Source organism: Malaya genurostris, chromosome 3 (assembly GCF_030247185.1).
Source record: "Malaya genurostris strain Urasoe2022 chromosome 3, Malgen_1.1, whole genome shotgun sequence".
NCBI lineage: Eukaryota > Metazoa > Arthropoda > Insecta > Diptera > Culicidae > Malaya > Malaya genurostris.
In genome coordinates, this window is record NC_080572.1 from 132,611,419 (window position 1) to 132,635,902 (window position 24,484).

Genomic DNA, 24,484 nt, shown 5'->3' on the forward strand with positions numbered 1-24,484 from the left:
AATATGGAAGACAGTAGAGCAAAAATTAGAGTGAAACAGATGAGAAATGATAGACAGCGAAATCGGAGGCGAGATTGACAGTTAATGTGTGAGAGAGAGCAACAGACCGGAGTATACAGCATTCAAATTATGCGTGTCGGTTCTGAAGTTAATGGTTGAACTGTCAGTAAAAATATGGCACATTTCTAATATTTGTAACGCATTAGTTCTGTTTTCTTGATCGAGAATTCTGGTTTTGTTCAGATCAAAACTGTGTTCATTGTCGATCATATGAACCATCAATGCGGTTTTTTTGAACTCATCTATATTGCTCTCTGTCTTTTCGGAATCCGATAATTTGAATTTTTTATATCGTTGTATTAATGAACGATGTCCAGACAACCGTTGTTTCAGTTGCTGTGTAGTCAGACCAATGTAAGAACTATCGCAATCAATGCAGGGAATGCGATAGATCACATTGCGTCTGATAAGTTTCGGTGTCGGATCCTTCAATTTGGAGAAAAGAGATGCGTTAGTTTTCAAACATTTACAACCTAAACGCACATTTCTCTGGTTTCGTTTTATAATTTTTGCAAGCGCCGGGGTGAGGGAATCAACGTGATGAAGAGATCTAAATACCGTCTGATCACCGTCCGTTCGGTTGTCCACGTTGGGTTTGTTTACAAATCTATTGATTAGTCTATTAACTAGCGAGCTAGGATAGTTGTTGCGGAGTAAGTATTCACGCACTGTTTTCTTTTTCTCCACAATAGATTTGCACGTCGACAACCGAAAAACTCTCCCAATGAAACCGGTAGCCGTGTTTAGTTTTTGCGAGAGCGGGTGGAACGAGAAAAAATTCAACAATCGTCCCGATGCGACGGGTTTTTTGTACCAGTCGGTGACAATTGTTTGTTTCTCCGTTCTGATTAGAACCATATCCAAGTACGGCAATCGGTTATTGTTCTCCACTTCGCATGTAAATTGAATATGTGAGCTGTACGCATTAAGTGCACATCTCACATGTTCAATTTTGTCTTTTGGGAGAGCGGTGACCAAATCATCGACGTATTTTTTCAAAAACGGAATCGGTATGTCGATCGTCTCCATCACGCGATCAAGTAGCGTTTCCATCACCAAATCGGCAAGTGCAGGCGACAATGGATTACCCATTGCTGTGCCTGATGTTTGCCTGTAATAAGCGCCACGGAAAACAAAATAGCTGGAGGAGAGATTAAAGTCGACAAGTTGTGTGAACAATTCTCGATCTTTTATGGTTGTATTTTTCTCGATCAAACTCCAATTATTTTGCACCGCTTCGATTACTAGGTCTCGTGGTATGCAAGTGAACAAACTTACTACATCGAAAGATACCAATACATAGTTTGGTGGTAGAGAAACGTTATTTATGAATGAACAAAATTCGTAAGAATTTTGTACATTGTACTTGTTTTGGTCTATCGAGTGTCGTAGAATGCTTGCGAGATATTTTGATAAGTCATATGTTGGGCAATTAATGCATGATAATATGACCCTCAATGGATTACCCTCCTTATGGATCTTGGGAAGACCGTAAATTCTCGGGCATGTGGCATGATATGTAATCAATTGAGACCTAGTTTTTTGGTCGATCATTTTTTGGTCGTGCAACGCATTCACCAGTTGATTGTTTTTCGTTTGTATTTTGTTAGTCCAATCCGAGTCAATGCGTTCGTATGTACTCTGGTCGCCAACAAGAGATAACATTTTGCTTTCGTATTCTTCCTTTTGTATTATAACAGTTTTATTTCCCTTGTCGGCTGGCAAAATACACACTTCAGGATTGTCTCTGATGAACTTTCTGCTGATGTGGTATGCTTCGACCAAAAAACGGTCAACGGCGCTGTTGGAAGGGTTGAAAATACCATTTTTTCTTTTTTCTTTTGTTCACGTAATTCTGTAGGATGTTAGTGAACTGGTTCCGGCTTGCCGTTTGTAAAATTTCGTCAGGTTCGAGTTTTAGAATGGATTCCAAGTCTGCTATAATCTTGAAATAAGGAATTTCTTGATTATTCTCGTAAGGTAAAGCAAACTTGGGACCATAACCCAACAATATACTTGTTTCTTTTGGAACAGCTACGTTAGTAGTGTTCCTTATCCAATCATCGTTAACTTTGAAATCTAATTGTTTTTCAATTTCAAGTTTTGTTAGTAGGCGCTGAAACTTGCTTTCAGTGCTCACTTTTTTCAAACGGCTTTGCCTAGTGAAATAAGCCTCTTGTGTATTGAAAAAGGAAGTGTAAATATGCGGTGGGGTTACCTGTGTAATTTGGCTGGTAAGAACTGCTTTTGACTTTTCTAGCTTTTTGATTTTGTGATAGCTGTCCCTAACTTCTATGTTAAGTATTGCTCGTTTGAAACGGTCAGTTGTCTTCTGCAGTCTTCCTCGGAACGGGCTAGCGTCCTCCAATAATCCATTTAAACATCGAAATGTGTTCTGTATATGCGTTGGGTAGAGTCCGAATTTTTTGCATCGGCGAAGAAAATTCTTTCGGCTGAGCTGTGCACATAATTTGTCTATTGTGTGTGCATAGCTTTTGTACAATCTGCGGTGTGATGAAGGAAGGTTGTTGTAGAAAGAAGCGTTGCTCTGTGTTTCACTTAGCGCCATTGTTGTTGAATTTGTTTGATGCGGGTGCGACCAGTTAATGTTGTTTTAAATAAAGAGATGGCTTCTTGGTCAATTGGTTTCTCGTCAAAACATTTATTTTTCGTTAAAGGCCAACGTTTCGAAGGTTATACCTTCATCTTCAGGGCAACTGTAATTTTATGTATTATTTAGTCACAAAAATTTTTCCACAAAATATAATAATTTTACAAAATGTACTCACAACGACTACAAATATTTTTCGTCAAGTATGGTGTAACATTTATAATTGTCGATTGAAAAACGGCTACTCTACACTAAAACACAAGAACGAGACATACGAATTCAATTTGTTTAGAAATTTTGATTCGAATTATTTGTTTTGCCAAGAACTTACACAAGCACTTCCCACGCACATCGACTTCGATTGAGCACTGAAATATTGCAAGCAGCGAATATGGAAGACAGTAGAGCAAAAATTAGAGTGAAACAGATGAGAAATGATAGACAGCGAAATCGGAGGCGAGATTGACAGTTAATGTGTGAGAGAGAGCAACAGACCGGAGTATACAGCATTCAAATTATGCGTGTCGGTTCTGAAGTTAATGGTTGAACTGTCAGTAAAAATATGGCACATTTCTAATATTTGTAACGCATTAGTTCTGTTTTCTTGATCGAGAATTCTGGTTTTGTTCAGATCAAAACTGTGTTCATTGTCGATCATATGAACCATCAATGCGGTTTTTTTGAACTCATCTATATTGCTCTCTGTCTTTTCGGAATCCGATAATTTGAATTTTTTATATCGTTGTATTAATGAACGATGTCCAGACAACCGTTGTTTCAGTTGCTGTGTAGTCAGACCAATGTAAGAACTATCGCAATCAATGCAGGGAATGCGATAGATCACATTGCGTCTGATAAGTTTCGGTGTCGGATCCTTCAATTTGGAGAAAAGAGATGCGTTAGTTTTCAAACATTTACAACCTAAACGCACATTTCTCTGGTTTCGTTTTATAATTTTTGCAAGCGCCGGGGTGAGGGAATCAACGTGATGAAGAGATCTAAATACCGTCTGATCACCGTCCGTTCGGTTGTCCACGTTGGGTTTGTTTACAAATCTATTGATTAGTCTATTAACTAGCGAGCTAGGATAGTTGTTGCGGAGTAAGTATTCACGCACTGTTTTCTTTTTCTCCACAATAGATTTGCACGTCGACAACCGAATTACTACCGGTTTCATTCAGCATTACTACCGGTTTCATTGGGAGAGTTTTTCGGTTGTCGACGTGCAAATCTATTGTGGAGAAAAAGAAAACAGTGCGTGAATACTTACTCCGCAACAACTATCCTAGCTCGCTAGTTAATAGACTAATCAATAGATTTGTAAACAAACCCAACGTGGACAACCGAACGGACGGTGATCAGACGGTATTTAGATCTCTTCATCACGTTGATTCCCTCACCCCGGCGCTTGCAAAAATTATAAAACGAAACCAGAGAAATGTGCGTTTAGGTTGTAAATGTTTGAAAACTAACGCATCTCTTTTCTCCAAATTGAAGGATCCGACACCGAAACTTATCAGACGCAATGTGATCTATCGCATTCCCTGCATTGATTGCGATAGTTCTTACATTGGTCTGACTACACAGCAACTGAAACAACGGTTGTCTGGACATCGTTCATTAATACAACGATATAAAAAATTCAAATTATCGGATTCCGAAAAGACAGAGAGCAATATAGATGAGTTCAAAAAAACCGCATTGATGGTTCATATGATCGACAATGAACACAGTTTTGATCTGAACAAAACCAGAATTCTCGATCAAGAAAACAGAACTAATGCGTTACAAATATTAGAAATGTGCCATATTTTTACTGACAGTTCAACCATTAACTTCAGAACCGACACGCATAATTTGAATGCTGTATACTCCGGTCTGTTGCTCTCTCTCACACATTAACTGTCAATCTCGCCTCCGATTTCGCTGTCTATCATTTCTCATCTGTTTCACTCTAATTTTTGCTCTACTGTCTTCCATATTCGCTGCTTGCAATATTTCAGTGCTCAATCGAAGTCGATGTGCGTGGGAAGTGCTTGTGTAAGTTCTTGGCAAAACAAATAATTCGAATCAAAATTTCTAAACAAATTGAATTCGTATGTCTCGTTCTTGTGTTTTAGTGTAGAGTAGCCGTTTTTCAATCGACAATTATAAATGTTACACCATACTTGACGAAAAATATTTGTAGTCGTTGTGAGTACATTTTGTAAAATTATTATATTTTGTGGAAAAATTTTTGTGACTAAATAATACATAAAATTACAGTTGCCCTGAAGATGAAGGTATAACCTTCGAAACGTTGGCCTTTAACGAAAAATAAATGTTTTGACGAGAAACCAATTGACCAAGAAGCCATCTCTTTATTTAAAACAACATTAACTGGTCGCACCCGCATCAAACAAATTCAACAACAATGGCGCTAAGTGAAACACAGAGCAACGCTTCTTTCTACAACAACCTTCCTTCATCACACCGCAGATTGTACAAAAGCTATGCACACACAATAGACAAATTATGTGCACAGCTCAGCCGAAAGAATTTTCTTCGCCGATGCAAAAAATTCGGACTCTACCCAACGCATATACAGAACACATTTCGATGTTTAAATGGATTATTGGAGGACGCTAGCCCGTTCCGAGGAAGACTGCAGAAGACAACTGACCGTTTCAAACGAGCAATACTTAACATAGAAGTTAGGGACAGCTATCACAAAATCAAAAAGCTAGAAAAGTCAAAAGCAGTTCTTACCAGCCAAATTACACAGGTAACCCCACCGCATATTTACACTTCCTTTTTCAATACACAAGAGGCTTATTTCACTAGGCAAAGCCGTTTGAAAAAAGTGAGCACTGAAAGCAAGTTTCAGCGCCTACTAACAAAACTTGAAATTGAAAAACAATTAGATTTCAAAGTTAACGATGATTGGATAAGGAACACTACTAACGTAGCTGTTCCAAAAGAAACAAGTATATTGTTGGGTTATGGTCCCAAGTTTGCTTTACCTTACGAGAATAATCAAGAAATTCCTTATTTCAAGATTATAGCAGACTTGGAATCCATTCTAAAACTCGAACCTGACGAAATTTTACAAACGGCAAGCCGGAACCAGTTCACTAACATCCTACAGAATTACGTGAACAAAAGAAAAAATGGTATTTTCAACCCTTCCAACAGCGCCGTTGACCGTTTTTTGGTCGAAGCATACCACATCAGCAGAAAGTTCATCAGAGACAATCCTGAAGTGTGTATTTTGCCAGCCGACAAGGGAAATAAAACTGTTATAATACAAAAGGAAGAATACGAAAGCAAAATGTTATCTCTTGTTGGCGACCAGAGTACATACGAACGCATTGACTCGGATTGGACTAACAAAATACAAACGAAAAACAATCAACTGGTGAATGCGTTGCACGACCAAAAAATGATCGACCAAAAAACTAGGTCTCAATTGATTACATATCATGCCACATGCCCGAGAATTTACGGTCTTCCCAAGATCCATAAGGAGGGTAATCCATTGAGGGTCATATTATCATGCATTAATTGCCCAACATATGACTTATCAAAATATCTCGCAAGCATTCTACGACACTCGATAGACCAAAACAAGTACAATGTACAAAATTCTTACGAATTTTGTTCATTCATAAATAACGTTTCTCTACCACCAAACTATGTATTGGTATCTTTCGATGTAGTAAGTTTGTTCACTTGCATACCACGAGACCTAGTAATCGAAGCGGTGCAAAATAATTGGAGTTTGATCGAGAAAAATACAACCATAAAAGATCGAGAATTGTTCACACAACTTGTCGACTTTAATCTCTCCTCCAGCTATTTTGTTTTCCGTGGCGCTTATTACAGGCAAACATCAGGCACAGCAATGGGTAATCCATTGTCGCCTGCACTTGCCGATTTGGTGATGGAAACGCTACTTGATCGCGTGATGGAGACGATCGACATACCGATTCCGTTTTTGAAAAAATACGTCGATGATTTGGTCACCGCTCTCCCAAAAGACAAAATTGAACATGTGAGATGTGCACTTAATGCGTACAGCTCACATATTCAATTTACATGCGAAGTGGAGAACAATAACCGATTGCCGTACTTGGATATGGTTCTAATCAGAACGGAGAAACAAACAATTGTCACCGACTGGTACAAAAAACCCGTCGCATCGGGACGATTGTTGAATTTTTTCTCGTTCCACCCGCTCTCGCAAAAACTAAACACGGCTACCGGTTTCATTGGGAGAGTTTTTCGGTTGTCGACGTGCAAATCTATTGTGGAGAAAAAGAAAACAGTGCGTGAATACTTACTCCGCAACAACTATCCTAGCTCGCTAGTTAATAGACTAATCAATAGATTTGTAAACAAACCCAACGTGGACAACCGAACGGACGGTGATCAGACGGTATTTAGATCTCTTCATCACGTTGATTCCCTCACCCCGGCGCTTGCAAAAATTATAAAACGAAACCAGAGAAATGTGCGTTTAGGTTGTAAATGTTTGAAAACTAACGCATCTCTTTTCTCCAAATTGAAGGATCCGACACCGAAACTTATCAGACGCAATGTGATCTATCGCATTCCCTGCATTGATTGCGATAGTTCTTACATTGGTCTGACTACACAGCAACTGAAACAACGGTTGTCTGGACATCGTTCATTAATACAACGATATAAAAAATTCAAATTATCGGATTCCGAAAAGACAGAGAGCAATATAGATGAGTTCAAAAAAACCGCATTGATGGTTCATATGATCGACAATGAACACAGTTTTGATCTGAACAAAACCAGAATTCTCGATCAAGAAAACAGAACTAATGCGTTACAAATATTAGAAATGTGCCATATTTTTACTGACAGTTCAACCATTAACTTCAGAACCGACACGCATAATTTGAATGCTGTATACTCCGGTCTGTTGCTCTCTCTCACACATTAACTGTCAATCTCGCCTCCGATTTCGCTGTCTATCATTTCTCATCTGTTTCACTCTAATTTTTGCTCTACTGTCTTCCATATTCGCTGCTTGCAATATTTCAGTGCTCAATCGAAGTCGATGTGCGTGGGAAGTGCTTGTGTAAGTTCTTGGCAAAACAAATAATTCGAATCAAAATTTCTAAACAAATTGAATTCGTATGTCTCGTTCTTGTGTTTTAGTGTAGAGTAGCCGTTTTTCAATCGACAATTATAAATGTTACACCATACTTGACGAAAAATATTTGTAGTCGTTGTGAGTACATTTTGTAAAATTATTATATTTTGTGGAAAAATTTTTGTGACTAAATAATACATAAAATTACAGTTGCCCTGAAGATGAAGGTATAACCTTCGAAACGTTGGCCTTTAACGAAAAATAAATGTTTTGACGAGAAACCAATTGACCAAGAAGCCATCTCTTTATTTAAAATAAAATAGTTACGATCATCATGGCAAACGAACGTCGTATCAAATCACTCAAACTACGTTTGCGCAGCCTGCTTACATCGTTCAACCTCATTAAATCGTTTGTTGATGATTACGATGAGGAAATTCACACACCGGAAGTTCCAGTTCGTCTGGAGAACTTAGTCACCTTATGGACCGACTTCAACAAGATACAAAGTGAGTTAGAAACACTCGATGAGACAGCAGTTGAGAATCAATTGAAACAGCGTGCGGAAATTGAAACTCATTATTACCGAGTGAAGGGTTTCTTGCTCTCGGTAAATAAAGTACCAGCCACACCTAGTGCATCGTCTAGTAATCAATCAGATACATATTTCCCTCCGTCGAACTCACACGTTCGTTTACCTGATGTAAAGTTACCAGTATTCAACGGAAATCTTGAGCACTGGCTCAATTTCCATGATCTGTACGTTTCTTTAGTCCATTCATCGCATGAACTATCAAATATCCAAAAATTTTATTATTTGCGTTCCTCTCTGTCCGGAGATGCACTAAAATTAATTCAAACCATTGCAATAAGTGCCACTAATTACCCCGTCGCATGGGCTCTGTTGGTGAAGCACTTTCAGGACACGGCACGTTTAAAACAATCTTATATCGATGCACTGTTTGAGTTTCCTTCAATCAATCGTGAATCTGCTACAGAGCTGCACTCACTAGTTGAACGATTTGAAGCCAACGTATGAGTTCTGCAGCAGTTGGGAGAAAAAACGGAGTACTGGGATCTTCTTTTAATTCGCATGCTGAGCATCCGCCTTGATTCAACGACTAGGCGCGATTGGGAAGAATATTCGACAACTCAGGAATCAATCTCGTTTCAAAGCCTAACATCGTTTATTCAAAGAAGAGTCACAGTACTACAAACTATTCAAGGAAGGGGTTCAGATGTTTTATCACCGTCGTTACCCAAGAAGCAGTCTCCACGTCAATTTGCCAGCCATGGGGCAACTCAAATCAATTATCGAAAATGTTTTGTGTGCTCCGATCACCACCCGGTGTATCAATGCGCAACCTTTTCAAAAATGACTATTGAAGAGAAAAAGAGAGAAGTTCGTCGTCATCAATTGTGTAGAAATTGTCTACGAAAGGGACATGTCAGCAAAGATTGCTCGTCCAGTAGCACATGTCGAAAATGCAAGGGTCGTCACCATACGCAACTATGCATCACTAGCATAGAAACTGTTGGCAGCTCCAGATCATCTGAAACATCGATTTCGAAGACAACCCAGCCACCATCGAACACTGTACAGCCCACAATGACTTTAACAACATCAATCACTGAAACACATGGATACGCGTCCACAGGAATTGGACGCACACGCGTATATCTTGCCACTGCCATGGTAACTGTAGTTGATAGTAATGGCACACAACACGTTGGCCGAGCATTACTAGACTCCGGTAGCGAATGCTGTTTTATAACGGAATCGTTCGCACAATTGTTAACAGTTAAACGTACGAAAGTTTACGTACCTATCACAGGAATAGGTCAATCCAAGACACAAGCAAAGCATAAATTATGTTCCACTATTTACTCTAGAATTAGCAATTATTCCTCTACTATTGAATTTTTGATCTTACCAAAACTTACATTGGATATACCTTCTGAATCGGTAGATATTTCATCATGGGATATTCCATCGGGAATTCAGTTAGCGGACCCGTCATTCTACAAGAGTAGCTACATCGATTTGATTCTTGGCGCAGAAATTTTCTTCGACCTCTTCAAAATCGCGGGAACTATTCATCTTGGCGATAATCTTCCCACTCTCATAAATTCAGAGCTCGGCTGGGTAGTAACCGGAAAATCCAGCACAGCACGATCAATCAATCCAGTAAAGGTTCATGTAGCTACTATTACAGATATACATCAGTTCATGGAAAGGTTTTGGACTCTGGAAGAGGATAGAATATCTCCTGGTCTTTCCATAGAGGAAGCTGCGTGTGAAGAGCATTTCTGTAGCAACGTATATCGAACAGCTGAAGGACGATACGTTGTACGCCTACCACTTAAGAAAGATGTCATCACTAATGTACAAGACAATCGAAAAATTGCACTCCGTCGATTTCATTTACTCGAAAATCGTTTGAAACGAAATATAGAGTTTCAGCAGCAATATAACAATTTCTTGGAAGAATATTTGACTTTAGGACACATGCAACAAGTTTACGAGAGCGACAATCCACCCCCTCTGTGTTATTACCTTCCACATCACGCTGTCGTTCGAGAGGATAGCTCTACAACTAAAGTTCGTGTAGTATTTGATGCTTCATGCAGAAACAACAAGAGCCCGTCCTTGAATGAAGCACAAATGATCGGTCCAACTGTGCAACAAGATTTGAGATCAATCATTATGCGATCCAGAAAACATCAGATAATGATTATCGCTGATATTCGTCAAATGTATCGCCAAATTCTCGTAGACGAGCGAGATACACCATTACAACGAATCTTCTGGAGATCAACACCGGACGTCCCACTTACAACCTATGAATTAAAAACAGTTACATATGGTACGGCCAGTGCACCTTTTCTCTCCACAAGAACCCTGCTACAATTGGCAAAGGATGAAGGTACTAATTTCCCGTTGGCTGCCCAGGTGCTAATTAATGATTTTTATGTGGATGATTTGATTTCTGGAGCAAATTCAATACCTGAAACAATTGCTCTACGTCAGCAACTGGATAGTCTGCTTGCAAGGGGCGGCTTCGAGCTGCGTAAATGGGCATCAAACGAAGAGAAGGTTTTGAATGATGTCCCATTGGACAAACGAGCATTGCAAACCTCAGTAGAATTCAATTGCGATCCGGTTGTAAAGGCCCTTGGATTATATTGGGAACCGTCATCGGACATGCTTAGGTACAAGATCAAAATCACTGAAATGAAATCTACACTCACCAAACGAAAAGCGCTATCCCACATCGCCCAACTCTTTGATCCCCTAGGCTTAGTAGGTCCAGTAGTGACCACAGCTAAACTATTCATGCAAACATTATGGACGTTAAAGGACGAGCATGGAAAGATGTGGAGTTGGGACCACGAACTTCCAGCCTCAATCAAGGATCGTTGGTATGCCTATTATTCTCAATTACCTCTTCTGAACGAACTTCGTATAGATCGATGCACATTTCTACGAAACCCAAAAACAATACAACTGCACATTTTCTCTTATGCCTCAGAGCACGCATACGGCGCGTGCGTTTATGTTCGATCCACTGATTCAAATGGTGCTGTAAAATTAGCACTATCAACAGCAAAATCAAAGGTTTCACCGCTTAAGAAGCAAAGCATTCCGCGGTTAGAATTATGTGCTGCACTTCATGCTGCGGAATTGTACGAAAAGGTATCACGATCTCTACAACTAAATGCTCACACGTACTTTTGGGTTGACTCAACTACAGTATTAAGCTGGCTTAAGTCTCCACCATCTACTTGGACAACATTTGTGGCCAACCGTGTCTCTAAAATTCAATCCATCACTGAGCATTGTACCTGAAGCCACGTAGCTGGACAGCAAAATCCAGCTGATAGCATTTCTCGAGGAACTTTGGCCAAAACTCTTCTTAATGATTCGCTTTGGTGGTACGGTCCGCCATGGTTACAATTCGACAAGAATTTGTGGCCGTCGGAGTCCTCAAAATTTTGGTCAACCACAGATATTATTCCAGAGACTCGTAAACCAGCGGTCATGATTGTCGCGATATCTGCTGAAAAAACATTTATCGATCAGTATGTGGATAAATTTTCATGTTACTAACGAATGCTGCGAGTAACTGCTTACTGCCGGCGTTTTCTGACAAACAGTCGTTCAAAAAACTGCAATCGACCTGAAACACTTGTAATAAACGCTGAGGAAATACAACATGCCGAAGTCAACATCATCAAGCTAATTCAAAAACAAGTTTTCAGCGATGAATATAAACTACTTTTACAGTCACAACCCGTTTCGTCAAAATCCCGCTTGAAATGGTTTCATCCTATTCTGGACTCTGATAATTTGATCCGAATTGGAGGTCGACTTCAACATTCGCAACGACCATTTGACTGTAAACACCAAATATTACTTTCTGCCAAACATCGCTTTTCGACATTGTTGATTCAATACTACCATAAAAAGCACCTTCATGCAGCTCCTCAATTGCTATTAACCCTTCTGCGTCTACGGTTTTGGGTAACCGGGGGCAGAGGTCTTGCAAAAAGAATTATTCAGCACTGTGTAGTTTGTTTTCGTGCTCGGCCAAAATTAGTTGAGCAATTCATGGCAGAACTTCCAGCATCACGAGTTACTAAAGCAAGACCGTTTTCCGTAACTGATATGGATTACTGGGGACCGGTACTGATCAAGTCGCAGCATCGCAGAGCATCACCTACAAAGGCTTACATAGCTGTCTTCGTTTGTTTTTGTACTAAGGCAGTGCATCTTGAACTGGTCGCGGATCTCACGACAGCCAAATTCATTCAAGCGCTTCGTCGCTACGTCTCTCGTCGAGGGCTCTGCTCAGATCTATACAGCGACAACGGTCGTAACTTTGTAGGTGCCGCCAACGAACTCCGCAAGCTGATCCGCACAAAGGAATATCATCAATCCATCGCTCAAGAATGCGCTTCGATAGGTACACGATGGCATTTTAATCCACCTAAAGCATCTCACTTTGGGGGATTGTGGGAAGCAGCAATCTATTCCGCACAAAAACACTTCCTAAAGGTGCTTAGATCGCAACACCTTCATTTGGATGATATGGAAACCCTGTTAACACAAATCGAATGTTGTCTGAACTCAAGGCCATTAGTACCATTGAGCGACGACCCAACAGATTATGAACCGCTAACACCAGGTCACTTTTTAACTGGATCGGCACTACATTCATTACCGGATGCGGACTTCACTTCGATTCCACTCAATCGTTTACGCAAATGGCAACAAACACAGAAGTTTTTGGAATTTTGGAACAGATGGAATACCGAATATTTATCTTCGCTACAACGTCGCACAAAGTGGTGCAACCCGCCTGTTGAAATAAAGTTAAATCAGCTGGTAGTACTTCGAGACGAAGTTACTCCTCCAACGAAATGGATTACCGCCCGTGTCATCGAGCTCCACCCTGGCTCGGACGGTTTAACAAGAGTGGTTACGGTGCAAACACCTACTGGCCGCTTCACTCGTCCTGTCTCTAAAATCTGCATCCTTCCCATTACTCCTGTGGACGAACCCGCAACTCAACAGCAGTCATCACAATAACCAATCTGCGCGTATCATTCCCATTTGTGTGCCATTAAGGATTAAACAACGATTGAAAATATAAGGCACTCGTGGGAATGGACAAGAATGCAATATCGTCAGCCAGCAGTCGATTAAAGTGAAATGGCGATGTGAACAAACATGGAGACGTCATCGACATCAAACCGAGGGATGACATACTTGCTTCGTCGAAGATTTTCAGAAATGTTATTTCTGAAGGGGGCAGTATGTTCGTAGATACGAAAAGGCGCCATCTGTTCGTGAATGATCATGCATCGTACTTCAGAAGGGATCCCTGGTTTCATCGATAATGTATCAATGTGGCAACCCGAATCGACATGCAAAGGGATATAAAAGGGCAACGCAACCAAAATTCCCTCTCTTAATATTGTACCTTTCCCAAGGAAATTTAAAGCTCTTGAAAGCAATAAATTGTATGATGAATTTCGTAGAAGTTAAAATATATTCGTTAAGTTAGTAAAGGTGGTGCGTTTAGTATTATCCATACGCGTGTGGTCTTATTGATGTGATTTCCGGTTTTTAAGTCCAGAGAACCGAATACCTTTAACCGAATAAATTCCTATGCTGATAGCGATTTGAGAAGTTTAGGGCCTTCCAGAAGTAGAAGTGGTCATTAAAACCTGCACGCTCTCACTGTGTCTATCAATCACCTCAAAACAAACTTATAGGCGAATAGTTTATCCAGTCATTGAGTCATAAAAATAAGCTCCAAGTCGTTCAAAACGTATTTTTAAAAATGATTCTGAATCTACCTCCATGAACTAGAACTTCTAGAAACTAGCTGTTTATATGCAAATAGTACATCCAGTCATTGAGTCATAAAAATAAGCTCCAAGTCGTTCAAAACATATTTTTAGAAATGATTCTGAATCTACCTCCATGGACTAGAACTTCTTATGTACATAAAATTGCTGGACAAGAAACAAAGGAGGGCAAAGGAGGAGAAGTTATGGGGAAGGCAAAGTCCGGCTCGAATCGTACTGGTCTTCAGTTCCCAGTTGGCAGAATCCATCGTCTGCTCCGGAAGGGAAACTATGCCGAACGTGTCGGTGCCGTTGCACCGGTCTATCTGGCGGCAGTGATAGAGTACTTGGCTGCCGAAGTGTTGAAATTGGCCGGTAACGCTGCCCGTAATAACAACAAAACGAGAATCATCTCTCACTATTTGCAGCTGGTCATCCGTAACGACGAGCAACCCGTCCTTTTCAAGACGACCGCTACACTGTGGTAAACACATATATAAGAATGCTTTAAGTTTAGCCAGTTGTTATACGCCTGGAAAGTAGAATGCGCAAATCTAACACTAACAATACACTAACAGTTTAGAATCATAAATTGTGAGAACTCACAAACTGCTGGCCTAGCGCATTTACCTTCTCTACTGATGTGATTAAAGGTATTCCTTCAGCTGGGGTGACATCAGAGGAGGAATAGGCTTCGGTGTTTTCTTAAGCACCTTCGTTAAAAAACAGAAGGGCTTTGAATGTGGGAGAATTTTTCGTAACTTTTGCTGGTAGTTCCTGTTGTAAAACTTGGTTATCCTTTCCTGCACGGAACGACCGGAATTAGCTCTGCGCCTAATTCGTATTACTGTTTTTGAATTAGTTGATTTTAACAACAAAATTTTAAAAATAACTATAAAATTAGTTAAAATTGAGAATTTACTTTGCTGTAAAAATCTCTTATTTTTAGAGAATGTGTTTAGTTGGCGAATATTCTGGACACAACCCAGCAATATTTCAATCCAACAGGAAATTCTCATTGACAACTAATTTTGTTATTAAAATCAGAAAATTTGTTTCTATTTATCTAACACCATCATTATTGAAAGACAGCACAAAGAAATAAAACTGAAATTGGTTTTATTAACAAGTTTGTTAGCCAAAAACTCATGAGAAGTGTCAAAGCAAAACAATCCATTAAAAAGCTAAAAGGGACAGTCTTGTTGAAACTGCTTGCAAATTGTTTTGATGTTTTTCGCATGTGTTACGATATATCCGTATATAAATTTCTAAACCGCTGTTTGTTGTTTTTACGCGGAACAGTGAAGTGAGTTTCGAATGTTGCATTTTAATTGTATATGTCAAATAAAGTATTCTGTATCTTTCAATCTTCCGACTATGTCGTCCGGTGTTCTACTTGTATTCGGTTTTTGTTTTCCAAGTGCTCAAAGTTTTCAGTGAGTGAGTCGATTTCGCGAAGTCGAATGAAGAAAACAGTGATTTAGAAGTAAAATTTTCAAAAAGAAGTTTATGTTTCGCTTATGTCTTTTTCTCCAATACAACATCGTATTTATACCTGCCAATATAGAAAAGATAACCGCGACAGAAAGTAGTAGTGTGTCATCTAGTGGCTAGTAGTCATTACGGTGTTAACGTTTTCTCGGTGACAGAGCGCCATATAGCTGCGAGTTGCAGAAACCAATTCAACCATTTATGTTGGTTGAAAACAACGTTTTATTTCTCTAATTCAACTAAAAAATTGGTTGAATGCATATGAAGTGTGCCTTAGCAGCACGTTTAATTGGTGAATTCAACTAAAAAATAGCCATTTCAACAAATATTTTATTATTATTAAGGGAACTAGAATTAGAAAATCTAAATTAGCAAAAGTAAGACTTTTTTAGTTGTCTCAAAAAATAACTAACTAAAATCAGAAAATCAACTAATTTTTCGGGCAAAATGCTGATTTCGGTCTTTCCGTGTGGATTATCCTAGTAAGTTATCATAGGAAGTCTTCTTATCTAGGATGCCAGTTCGTTGATACTGCCTCCGGTAGATATTTCGAAGTCGGATGAGTTTCTTGGTGACTCTGTCAATTTGAAGAGAAGAACTTGGTATATGTTGTACTGGAACCGTCCAATCACGAGCGACTATGAATGAATGCTGGAAGGAATATAGGGTTGCATCGATTTCCATCGGAAAATCAAGTGGCAAATCGATATTAATAAGTTGGCCGGCGATTTGTTGAAATTGGACCCAGTCCGTGCGATAATAGTTCCTCCGAGGTTGAATAGGCACTGTTTCTGGTGAAGATCCAAACGTCAATATTACTGGAAAGTGGTCTATGGAGATGTTGCTGATGAATATATCCAAAATGGAATGAACTCCCGAAAGTCGCGTTGGTTGATCCGGAGCGAAGATGTTGTGTTATCCAGCTTCGTAATCTTCGGTAAATACGAATCCGTATCGATTCTGTCTTTTGTTTTCCCAAAGCTTATGCCGTGCGTTCAGCTCCCTCGCTTCAATGATGCACATGTACCATCTCGAAGATTGGTTTGTTTGGGGCAGTACGCTGCAACGATGATGGGTCCCATCGTCGTTGTAATCTCAATACCGATGGCTTCTATAAGTTGCAATTTGAAGACTGGCAGAAGCCTGTGCTGAACGGTTCGTTTAATGGCAGTGGCAACTCCCCTCCTCTAGTAGTTGTCCTGGAAGAATCTTTTTGTGATCCAGCGGCTGAATCTTTTGGATTGCTGTGAGGAAGTGGCGGCAAATTTATAATATCCCTCTTCGGTGGGAGCCTTGGGAAATTAAATTCATCATTCTGTGGAACATTCTTACGCGGTGATTGTTTACGGTACTGTTGTCGAATTTTTGTGAACTCAGCATAGTTGGGACAAGATTTGCTAGTAGATGGATGGTCGCCATCACATTTCACACATTTTTCTGCGATGTCATCTAGTAGGCAATCGTTGGTATTGTGTGATTCGGCACATTTCCCGCATCGACTTTTCATGAGACAATTCCTCGCTCCATGGCCGTAGTTCAAACAGTTCGACATCCAGATGTACCGGTTTATACTTTTGCCATTCGATGATTATATGAAATAATGATTTTATCGTTTTCTGTTGACTCATGGTGATGGAGCCCTTCTCCAGATGAACCAAGTACAGTTGATCTCGATACTTTCGATTGTCCGTGTTGTGTCGTTTCATTTTGAACACCATCACAGGCTTTAGTCCAGCCTCCGACAGTACCCGCTTTAGTTCGGCTTCCATCATGTCGGGTAGTCCTCGAAGTGGTTCGAAGCCAGTTATTTTGTAGCCTTCAGTACATAAACGGATTGATGCCTGTAGTCCTTTGCTGATCAGCGTGTTGAAATCCGAGCGTAGATTCGGTGGGAAGCCCTTCAGGTAGAAAGGCGGCATTTTTTCTTTCTTCTACAATTCCTCTTCGACATCAACTGACAGATCAGCGAATTGGATGTTACTTAACAAACGGTCGTTTACCTGTACATCACTTGGCTTCAGACGCTTAAAATCCTTCTAGGATCTATGACGCGTTTTACCCATAGAAGGGTATGTAGGCAGCTGCGAATAAAAGATAAAACAAAATCGAAATAAGTCGTAGCAGATAATTCGTCTATCCACATCGAGTGTTAGATGACGAATGGCAAAATCACCTTTTGTATCGCTGGAGCAGCACATATTTTGTTCTCTTCCTCAGAACGCGTTCTGATTGACTGATGCCGAAATGGATCAAGTCAGACAGGTTTTTCAATAGTGTACTATTGAAAAACTTCAATGTTGTTGCAATATACGTTCAAGTTGAAAAATTTCGAATCTATTGGTAGTTAGATCATATAAATCCTTCCACAGATCACTGAGCTATGAGCGTTCGAAATACGAGAAAGGCAAACAATCGTCATGTGTTTTCTCCTTTGATACTCGTTGATACCAAATATTTCAGAAAAGTTTAATTTTGAACTATTTGAGATTATGTCACACCAATGAAAATTCTATCATAAAATTGTGATCATATTTCCGATGGTTGATACGTAAGATGAAACAAGAGATCTTCACGATCAACAATTTATCTCTCTCTAAGGGTAAATTTTGAAAAGGCGCCCATAGTAAAGTAAGCCGTCTTCACGACAATAATTATCCTACTACATGTTTTATGCTGCTGATTCATGCTGTTCAGCTTGACTTATATATGCAGAAGTAATAAAAACACAGGTTCGTTTCATTTGTTAAATTTGGTTTAATTGGTTTAATCAAAACAGAGCATGAGATAGTAAGTCTAGGTTTAACTAAGTTCACAACGGTTCCAATTTGGAGGTCATATTGGTTGCTGGCAAACGAATCTACTTCAGCTATTCCGATTATTTGCATTCGGTTTCGAAAGCATTTGGAATGGTGATTGAAAACTGCAAATCACCTAACTTTCTTCAAGATGACCAAATCGATTTACACAGACTTATATGTTTTACGAAAAAATCTTACAGTTTCATACGAAGTTGTTAAATTTGTTGTGGATACTACTTCCGGAATTACAGGGTAAACATTATTTGTAGTTTATGAGATTAGGTCCGAACAAATTTTTCTTCAATGAACAGTTGTTTTTGCGAATTTCACCGTAATATTTGTGATGTATTAAATAATATGAGAAAGGCATCATTACACCACTAGGTGGATTAAAACAGGTTTTTTATAAACATTTTTATTTAGGCCAATTCGCGTACAAGCTTTGCGTGACCGATTGAGCCATTTTTTGATTAGATAAAATATTTTTTTTACAATTTTATCTCCTTGTCACCCTTTTTCTATGGGGAGATGATTGAAGGGTACTTTGTTGGTGGCTCGTCTCGTTATTGCATTGGTGGTATCGTTGTTGATTTCCGTTTCTCGTCGTTTCCCTTGTAATTCGTAGTCTTGGGCTTGTTGTTAGTTGCTGTAGATGAGCCTTGTTGTACATTAATTGCAGTTGCTGGTTGGTTTGATGGTGAAAAAGGAGTACTGCGCTCACTAGTTTCCGTTGTTGAGCGGTTGACCATGTTTTTGTTTGAAGATGTCCTTTTCGTAGTTTTAGTGCAAGGTTTGCCGTAGTGTGCAGGTTGTTCACTAAACTGACATGTAACCAGCTGATTTTCATACGTAATCAGCGTTTTACACGGATGTATCCCGCCTTGATCACAAATGATGTAAGATGGAATTACTTTATTATATATATTTATATATGGTCTTCGATAAATTACATCGCACAGACTCTTATGTACTAATTCTTAATCTAAACACATTTTTAGACACATTAAAATCAAAATTGTCATAAACATTGTTGAATAAACGGCAACAAACATCCAGTTGATTGATTTGTCCATATTGGATACGGTGAGTTGTAAATCGATAGAGTTCGGTACGACGGGTTCGTCTCAGTGGAGCATGAAATGTAATGTCGAAAATTAGAAGACGCTGCATGGTTTTTCTTCTGCTTTCCAGTGTTGGCAGTTGGATAAGTCGACAACGATCTTCGTAGGAAGGAAGATGAACTGGATCGGTCCAAGGTAACAAACGTGAAGCGTAGCGTATAAAACACCTTTGCACGCTTCCAATTCTCTTGATATGTGCGCTGTGATACGGTGACCATACTGGTGCGTCACATTCTAAGATGCTGCGGACGACTGAATAACACAGAGTTTTTAGACAGTACACATCTTCGAAGGCGTGTGTACTTCGACGAATAAAACCCAGTATCGAGAAAGCCTTAGTGGCGGTTAGTGCAACGTACTCCAAAAATCTTAATTTGCTATTCAAATAAACGCCGAGATCCTTAATTACGGAAACTCGTTCGATGGTCAGAGATTAGATTTCATAGTCTAAAGCAGTCAGATAATGCAAACGAGAGAAATTTACGACGTTACATTTCCAGTAGTTAACCTCCATACCATTCATGTTGCACTAGGCAATGAGTGAGTCGATGTCAGATTAATGGACGTAACAATCCAAGTTAGATTATATACAACGAAAAATCTTCAGATCATCTGCATACAGCAATTCAGGAGATTTTATTACTTTGCAGAGGTCGTTGATAAATAGAACAAAAAGCAGTGGAACAAGATGGCTTCCTTGAGGAACACCTGAACATATTTCGAAAAGAGATATTGTATGTCCGATACGCACGAAAGCACTGCGTCCAGTTAAGTATGTCCAAATCCACCGTGTCAACCAATCCTATTTAATTATTCTCTATTTAATTTCTCGACGACAAAATGATCGATCAAATTTAAAACGTAGCATAAGATTTGTTGTAGTCGAACGCTTTCTTACAAACCCGTTTTGTTCTTTGGCAATTATGGGATGCTCAAACTCCTACAAGATATCACGCAACATGCTTTCGAGTAAAAATACTCGGTCCAAAAATGGTAGGCAGGTGAGAATTGAAATCGATCGGTAATTATTTACCATGTTACCACTTTTGTGAATCGGAGTTATTGATGCAGTTTTTCATGCAGTCGGAAAGACGCAGTCGGAAAGACGCAGTCGGAAAGACGCAGTCGGAAAAACGCGGTCGCTCAGAGATCGGTTGAAAATCAGAGAAACCGGGGAAGCAAGAGAAGCTGCGCAATTTCTGATGAAGAAAGGTGGTAATCCGTCAGGGCCTGCACCTTTTGAATTATCGATAGACAGCATTCTTCGGATAACTTCTTGTTGACTGAAAACTATACGTGGTATGTTGAGATTGTAATGGGGCAGACCACTCAAGTACGATTCGGTCAAGGGTGGTGAGTTATTACTTAGCACACTTTGAAAGAACGACGAGAACAGGTTTGCAGTACCCAGTGATGTATCGGCTGATTCACCATTATAACGAACGTTAATTGGTATACCTTTCAATTTTTTGCGACTGGCGATATACTTCCAAAATGTCTTCGGGTTGACCTTCGCATTATTCTCGATGCGCTGTATGTAGTTACGAAACGAAGTCACGTGTGTTAGGCGGGAGATAAATAGTGCAGATCCAAAGGGAAGCGGACTTCAATTTGATTCGAACGGTCATTTGTTCTAGCTGCTGGCTATTGTTTACAGTGACCGGGATACTGTTCAACTCTTTCTTCACACGAACCAACACACCACCGCTTCGTTGAAGAGTACTGGTACAAGGGCTCCGATCGCATCGGTACAAGCAATAGTTTTCGGTGATCTCGCTATTCTAAAAAGACTCATTCAACCAGTGCTAAGATGGTAGTAAATGGTGAGCGAGTGTGGGACGGTAGCGGCCAACTGTTTACTGGCGGTTTCATTGTGCTGCACTTGAGCTGAGGTTGAAATCTGCTGCGAATTTGAGTTTGATTGCGTGTGTGAAAGCGATGGTCAGCAAAGGTTTATGCCGGTTGAAAACGAAAAGGAGTGCAACTAGTTGTGTGATCGAAATCGAACTCTCGGAAAGTTATACCCCTCTGGCAGTGCTGTGTCCTTGAAATGTAGACCAATACCAACTTTGAACGATACTAAAGTTAACTCATCGAGACTTTTGCATCGGTATTGAGATTTTACTTCATTAAATCCATTATCTGTTGAGTAGTAGCTTCAGCAGCAAAACCAGACAGATACATCCAAAAATGTTCACTCTCAGACAGCTTAGCAGCAAGAGTTATAGTTACGCTTGGTGCCACATCTTTTGCTCCTTGAGAACTTGAACTTTTTTCGTCAGCATCCGATAGTCGTCGTTTCTTACGCGCTCCTTGGCCATCACTGTTGTTCGTTTTTCGAGAAGTGGTTTAAGGATTTTATTTATATTCGCAGTGTTTTGCTCTATTTCCCTCTTCAGCTCATGCAGTGTTTTAATGTATTCGTCATTTAAAAATTGCTGAGCCGTGTTGGTGGAAGATATTGCATTCCGAAAAGTGACATTGGCCATTACTTTAATGCAGGCAGTGCACATTCAAAATAACTTGGTTTTGCTAGTAATTAGCGTGGTTGCATACATACCAGTCGTAAATACGCCATTCGAACGAACTGATCACTGGTCTGCGGGGGAAAGTCATGCACGCGTACTTTTATGGTATTGTCCCAATGTACACCGGGAATTTATATTTAACATTGTCATGATCAACACTGTACACCTCGTTATTAACCGAAGCAAATGCGATTACATCGCTTTCACGTTTGAACATAATGTACACACAGTTAGACGCCTTGTTGAATTGAATCTCATTTACATCATTAACGTTTAGATGCATTCGTTCCTTAAGCAAGATTTCAATTTCGGTTACTGCTGGTCTAACTTTGCAGCGCTTGAAATCAATACAAATTGAATTTCGTCTAATAATCTCAGGCTTCGTAAAATCGTATTTGCCCATTTCATACACTCTATTGTTCACTACACTATATTGTCTTTGATTCTATCGTAATTTTCGACTGTGTCGGACGAGATGCGAGCACGAACAGAGTTCAATGCATTAATGTTGCTGAAGCAATAATGCATGGCTGTGTAATATTATGTAATAGGTATTACTTCAGATTGTAGCATTTCATTATAGCAAAACTAAACATTCAACCTTGACAGGCTACTGAATGGAATGAATACAAGCCAAGTTTTATCGTTCATGTAGAACATTTAAAAATATAACATTGGTGCAAGAACCCGAATTCCAAAATATAGTTCTAGTGTAATAGTTATAACTAACAATAACGATTGAATTAGGATATATTCAAAGTGTAAAGGATTCAAAAATCTATTACGAATAAATGAGTCTTTTTTTCAAGCCAACTCACTATAAATATTCATATTTTCTATGTGTCGGTTTTTCTTGTTATGCTTTGTGCAACGATTCGGTCAACTCAAGCGGTTAAAATTTTTCGCGCTTTTCTTTAGACTCTATGTCACCTTAGGTTAAGGTTTGAAATAAAAATGAAAAAAGTATTTTGAAGAGACGTTTGTTGTTTCGAATTGGAATTTTTCGGTTGGTTTTCTAATTCTTGAAAAAATATTCAACTTTGTTTCACAGTGTATATATTTTCGAGAGAGTCTAATCGATTTTCTACAACTTCTTCTTGGACACCATTTTTGTACAATTTACCACGTTACCGCGATTTGAAGAAAGTGCATACAAAAATACATACGCCCTTTTTAAAAATCAGTCTTGAGTCCAATTTGTCTCTGCATCCGTGAAAACTAAATACTTTGTCATATTGAAAACATGTGCAAAGTTTCATCCGAATCGGAGGATGTGAATTCTGATGACATGCGGATGATGTGAATTCTGATGACATTTCTGGAATTGCTCAAAAGAGAAACTCCAGCAATTGTGACCTTTTACGGCACGGAAGCAGCAATCAAGTGGATATTCTCTTGACTACATTTTAGACCTCAATCCCCACTGTAACTATTTTAGACAAAGTACGATAAAGTCAGTTGATTTATGCTGAAATTTCAAAGTCACATATTTACCTTTGATAAACAATATCGGTCAAATTAACTGTCGATGGAGATTCCAACGCACTTTCCACATGGATTGATGAATCTTTGGGCAAATACTTGAAACTTTCATAATACTCCTTGCTATCATAACTTGTTGCGACTTTGTACTTTAACTGACGCTGCAAAAAAACACATTAAAAATAAGTAAAGAGACGTATGTGATGAGATGTGTGACTAGAGAACCTAATGAATTTTTATTATAAATAAATTACATTGAAAATAACCTAAATACTGAACCACTTAAATACTGACTTTCTATTAAAATATGATTTTCAGTCGATCTTTACATAGCAGTACACAGTACACTCATAGCAAAAAATACAGGTTGGTGTACAAGACACGACCGATCATGATGACATTAAAAATTTTAAAACTCTTTCCTCAACAGACTTAAATTTGAAAAATAAAAAAATAATTGTGAAACACTATCTAGGCTTCTAGACCTATTTTTTGGAAGTTAGAACCTTCAGTTACCAATACAGTATCGTGAAGTGCGTTCTAGGAGTATTAATAATACTATTCATAACAAAAGTTTTTTGCAAGCTTTCGCTCCCGTTCGTAAATAAAGATTTTTGTTCGCGGAAAGAGCAACTGGTGATTTGTTTGCTATGTTTGATGATTTTTTTTGAGTAATGTTGAATAATGATAGATCCTCGATTTGAAAATAGCTCAAAACATTATTTTGATGTGGAACACATCTTTATTTTCTATATAGGGATGCAAATCAGAAACTTAATGAAAATACACTTAGAAATGAGGTCAGGTTTCAAACACTTACAGTTCAGTCTATTTTGTATCAATTATTAATATTATTTCATCAATTGATTGGAAATATTTCTAAGATTCGATTTGAATTTATTAAGTCACGTATTTTCAATTATATATTA

At 39.0% G+C, this 24,484-nt stretch overlaps 1 protein-coding gene across 5 annotated transcripts in view; it reads right to left on the reverse strand.

The window, feature by feature from the left end:
• Window positions 1–24,484, reverse strand: part of LOC131436301 (WD repeat and FYVE domain-containing protein 3) — a 1,204,110-nt gene that overhangs the window by 528,320 nt on the left and 651,306 nt on the right. For all 5 annotated transcript variants that reach the window (XM_058604951.1, XM_058604953.1, XM_058604954.1 and 2 more), the window contains exon 19: window positions 23,568–23,716. In XM_058604951.1, coding sequence (XP_058460934.1) covers window positions 23,568–23,716 — 149 coding nt within the window. The remainder of the gene's footprint in view (window positions 1–23,567; window positions 23,717–24,484) is intronic.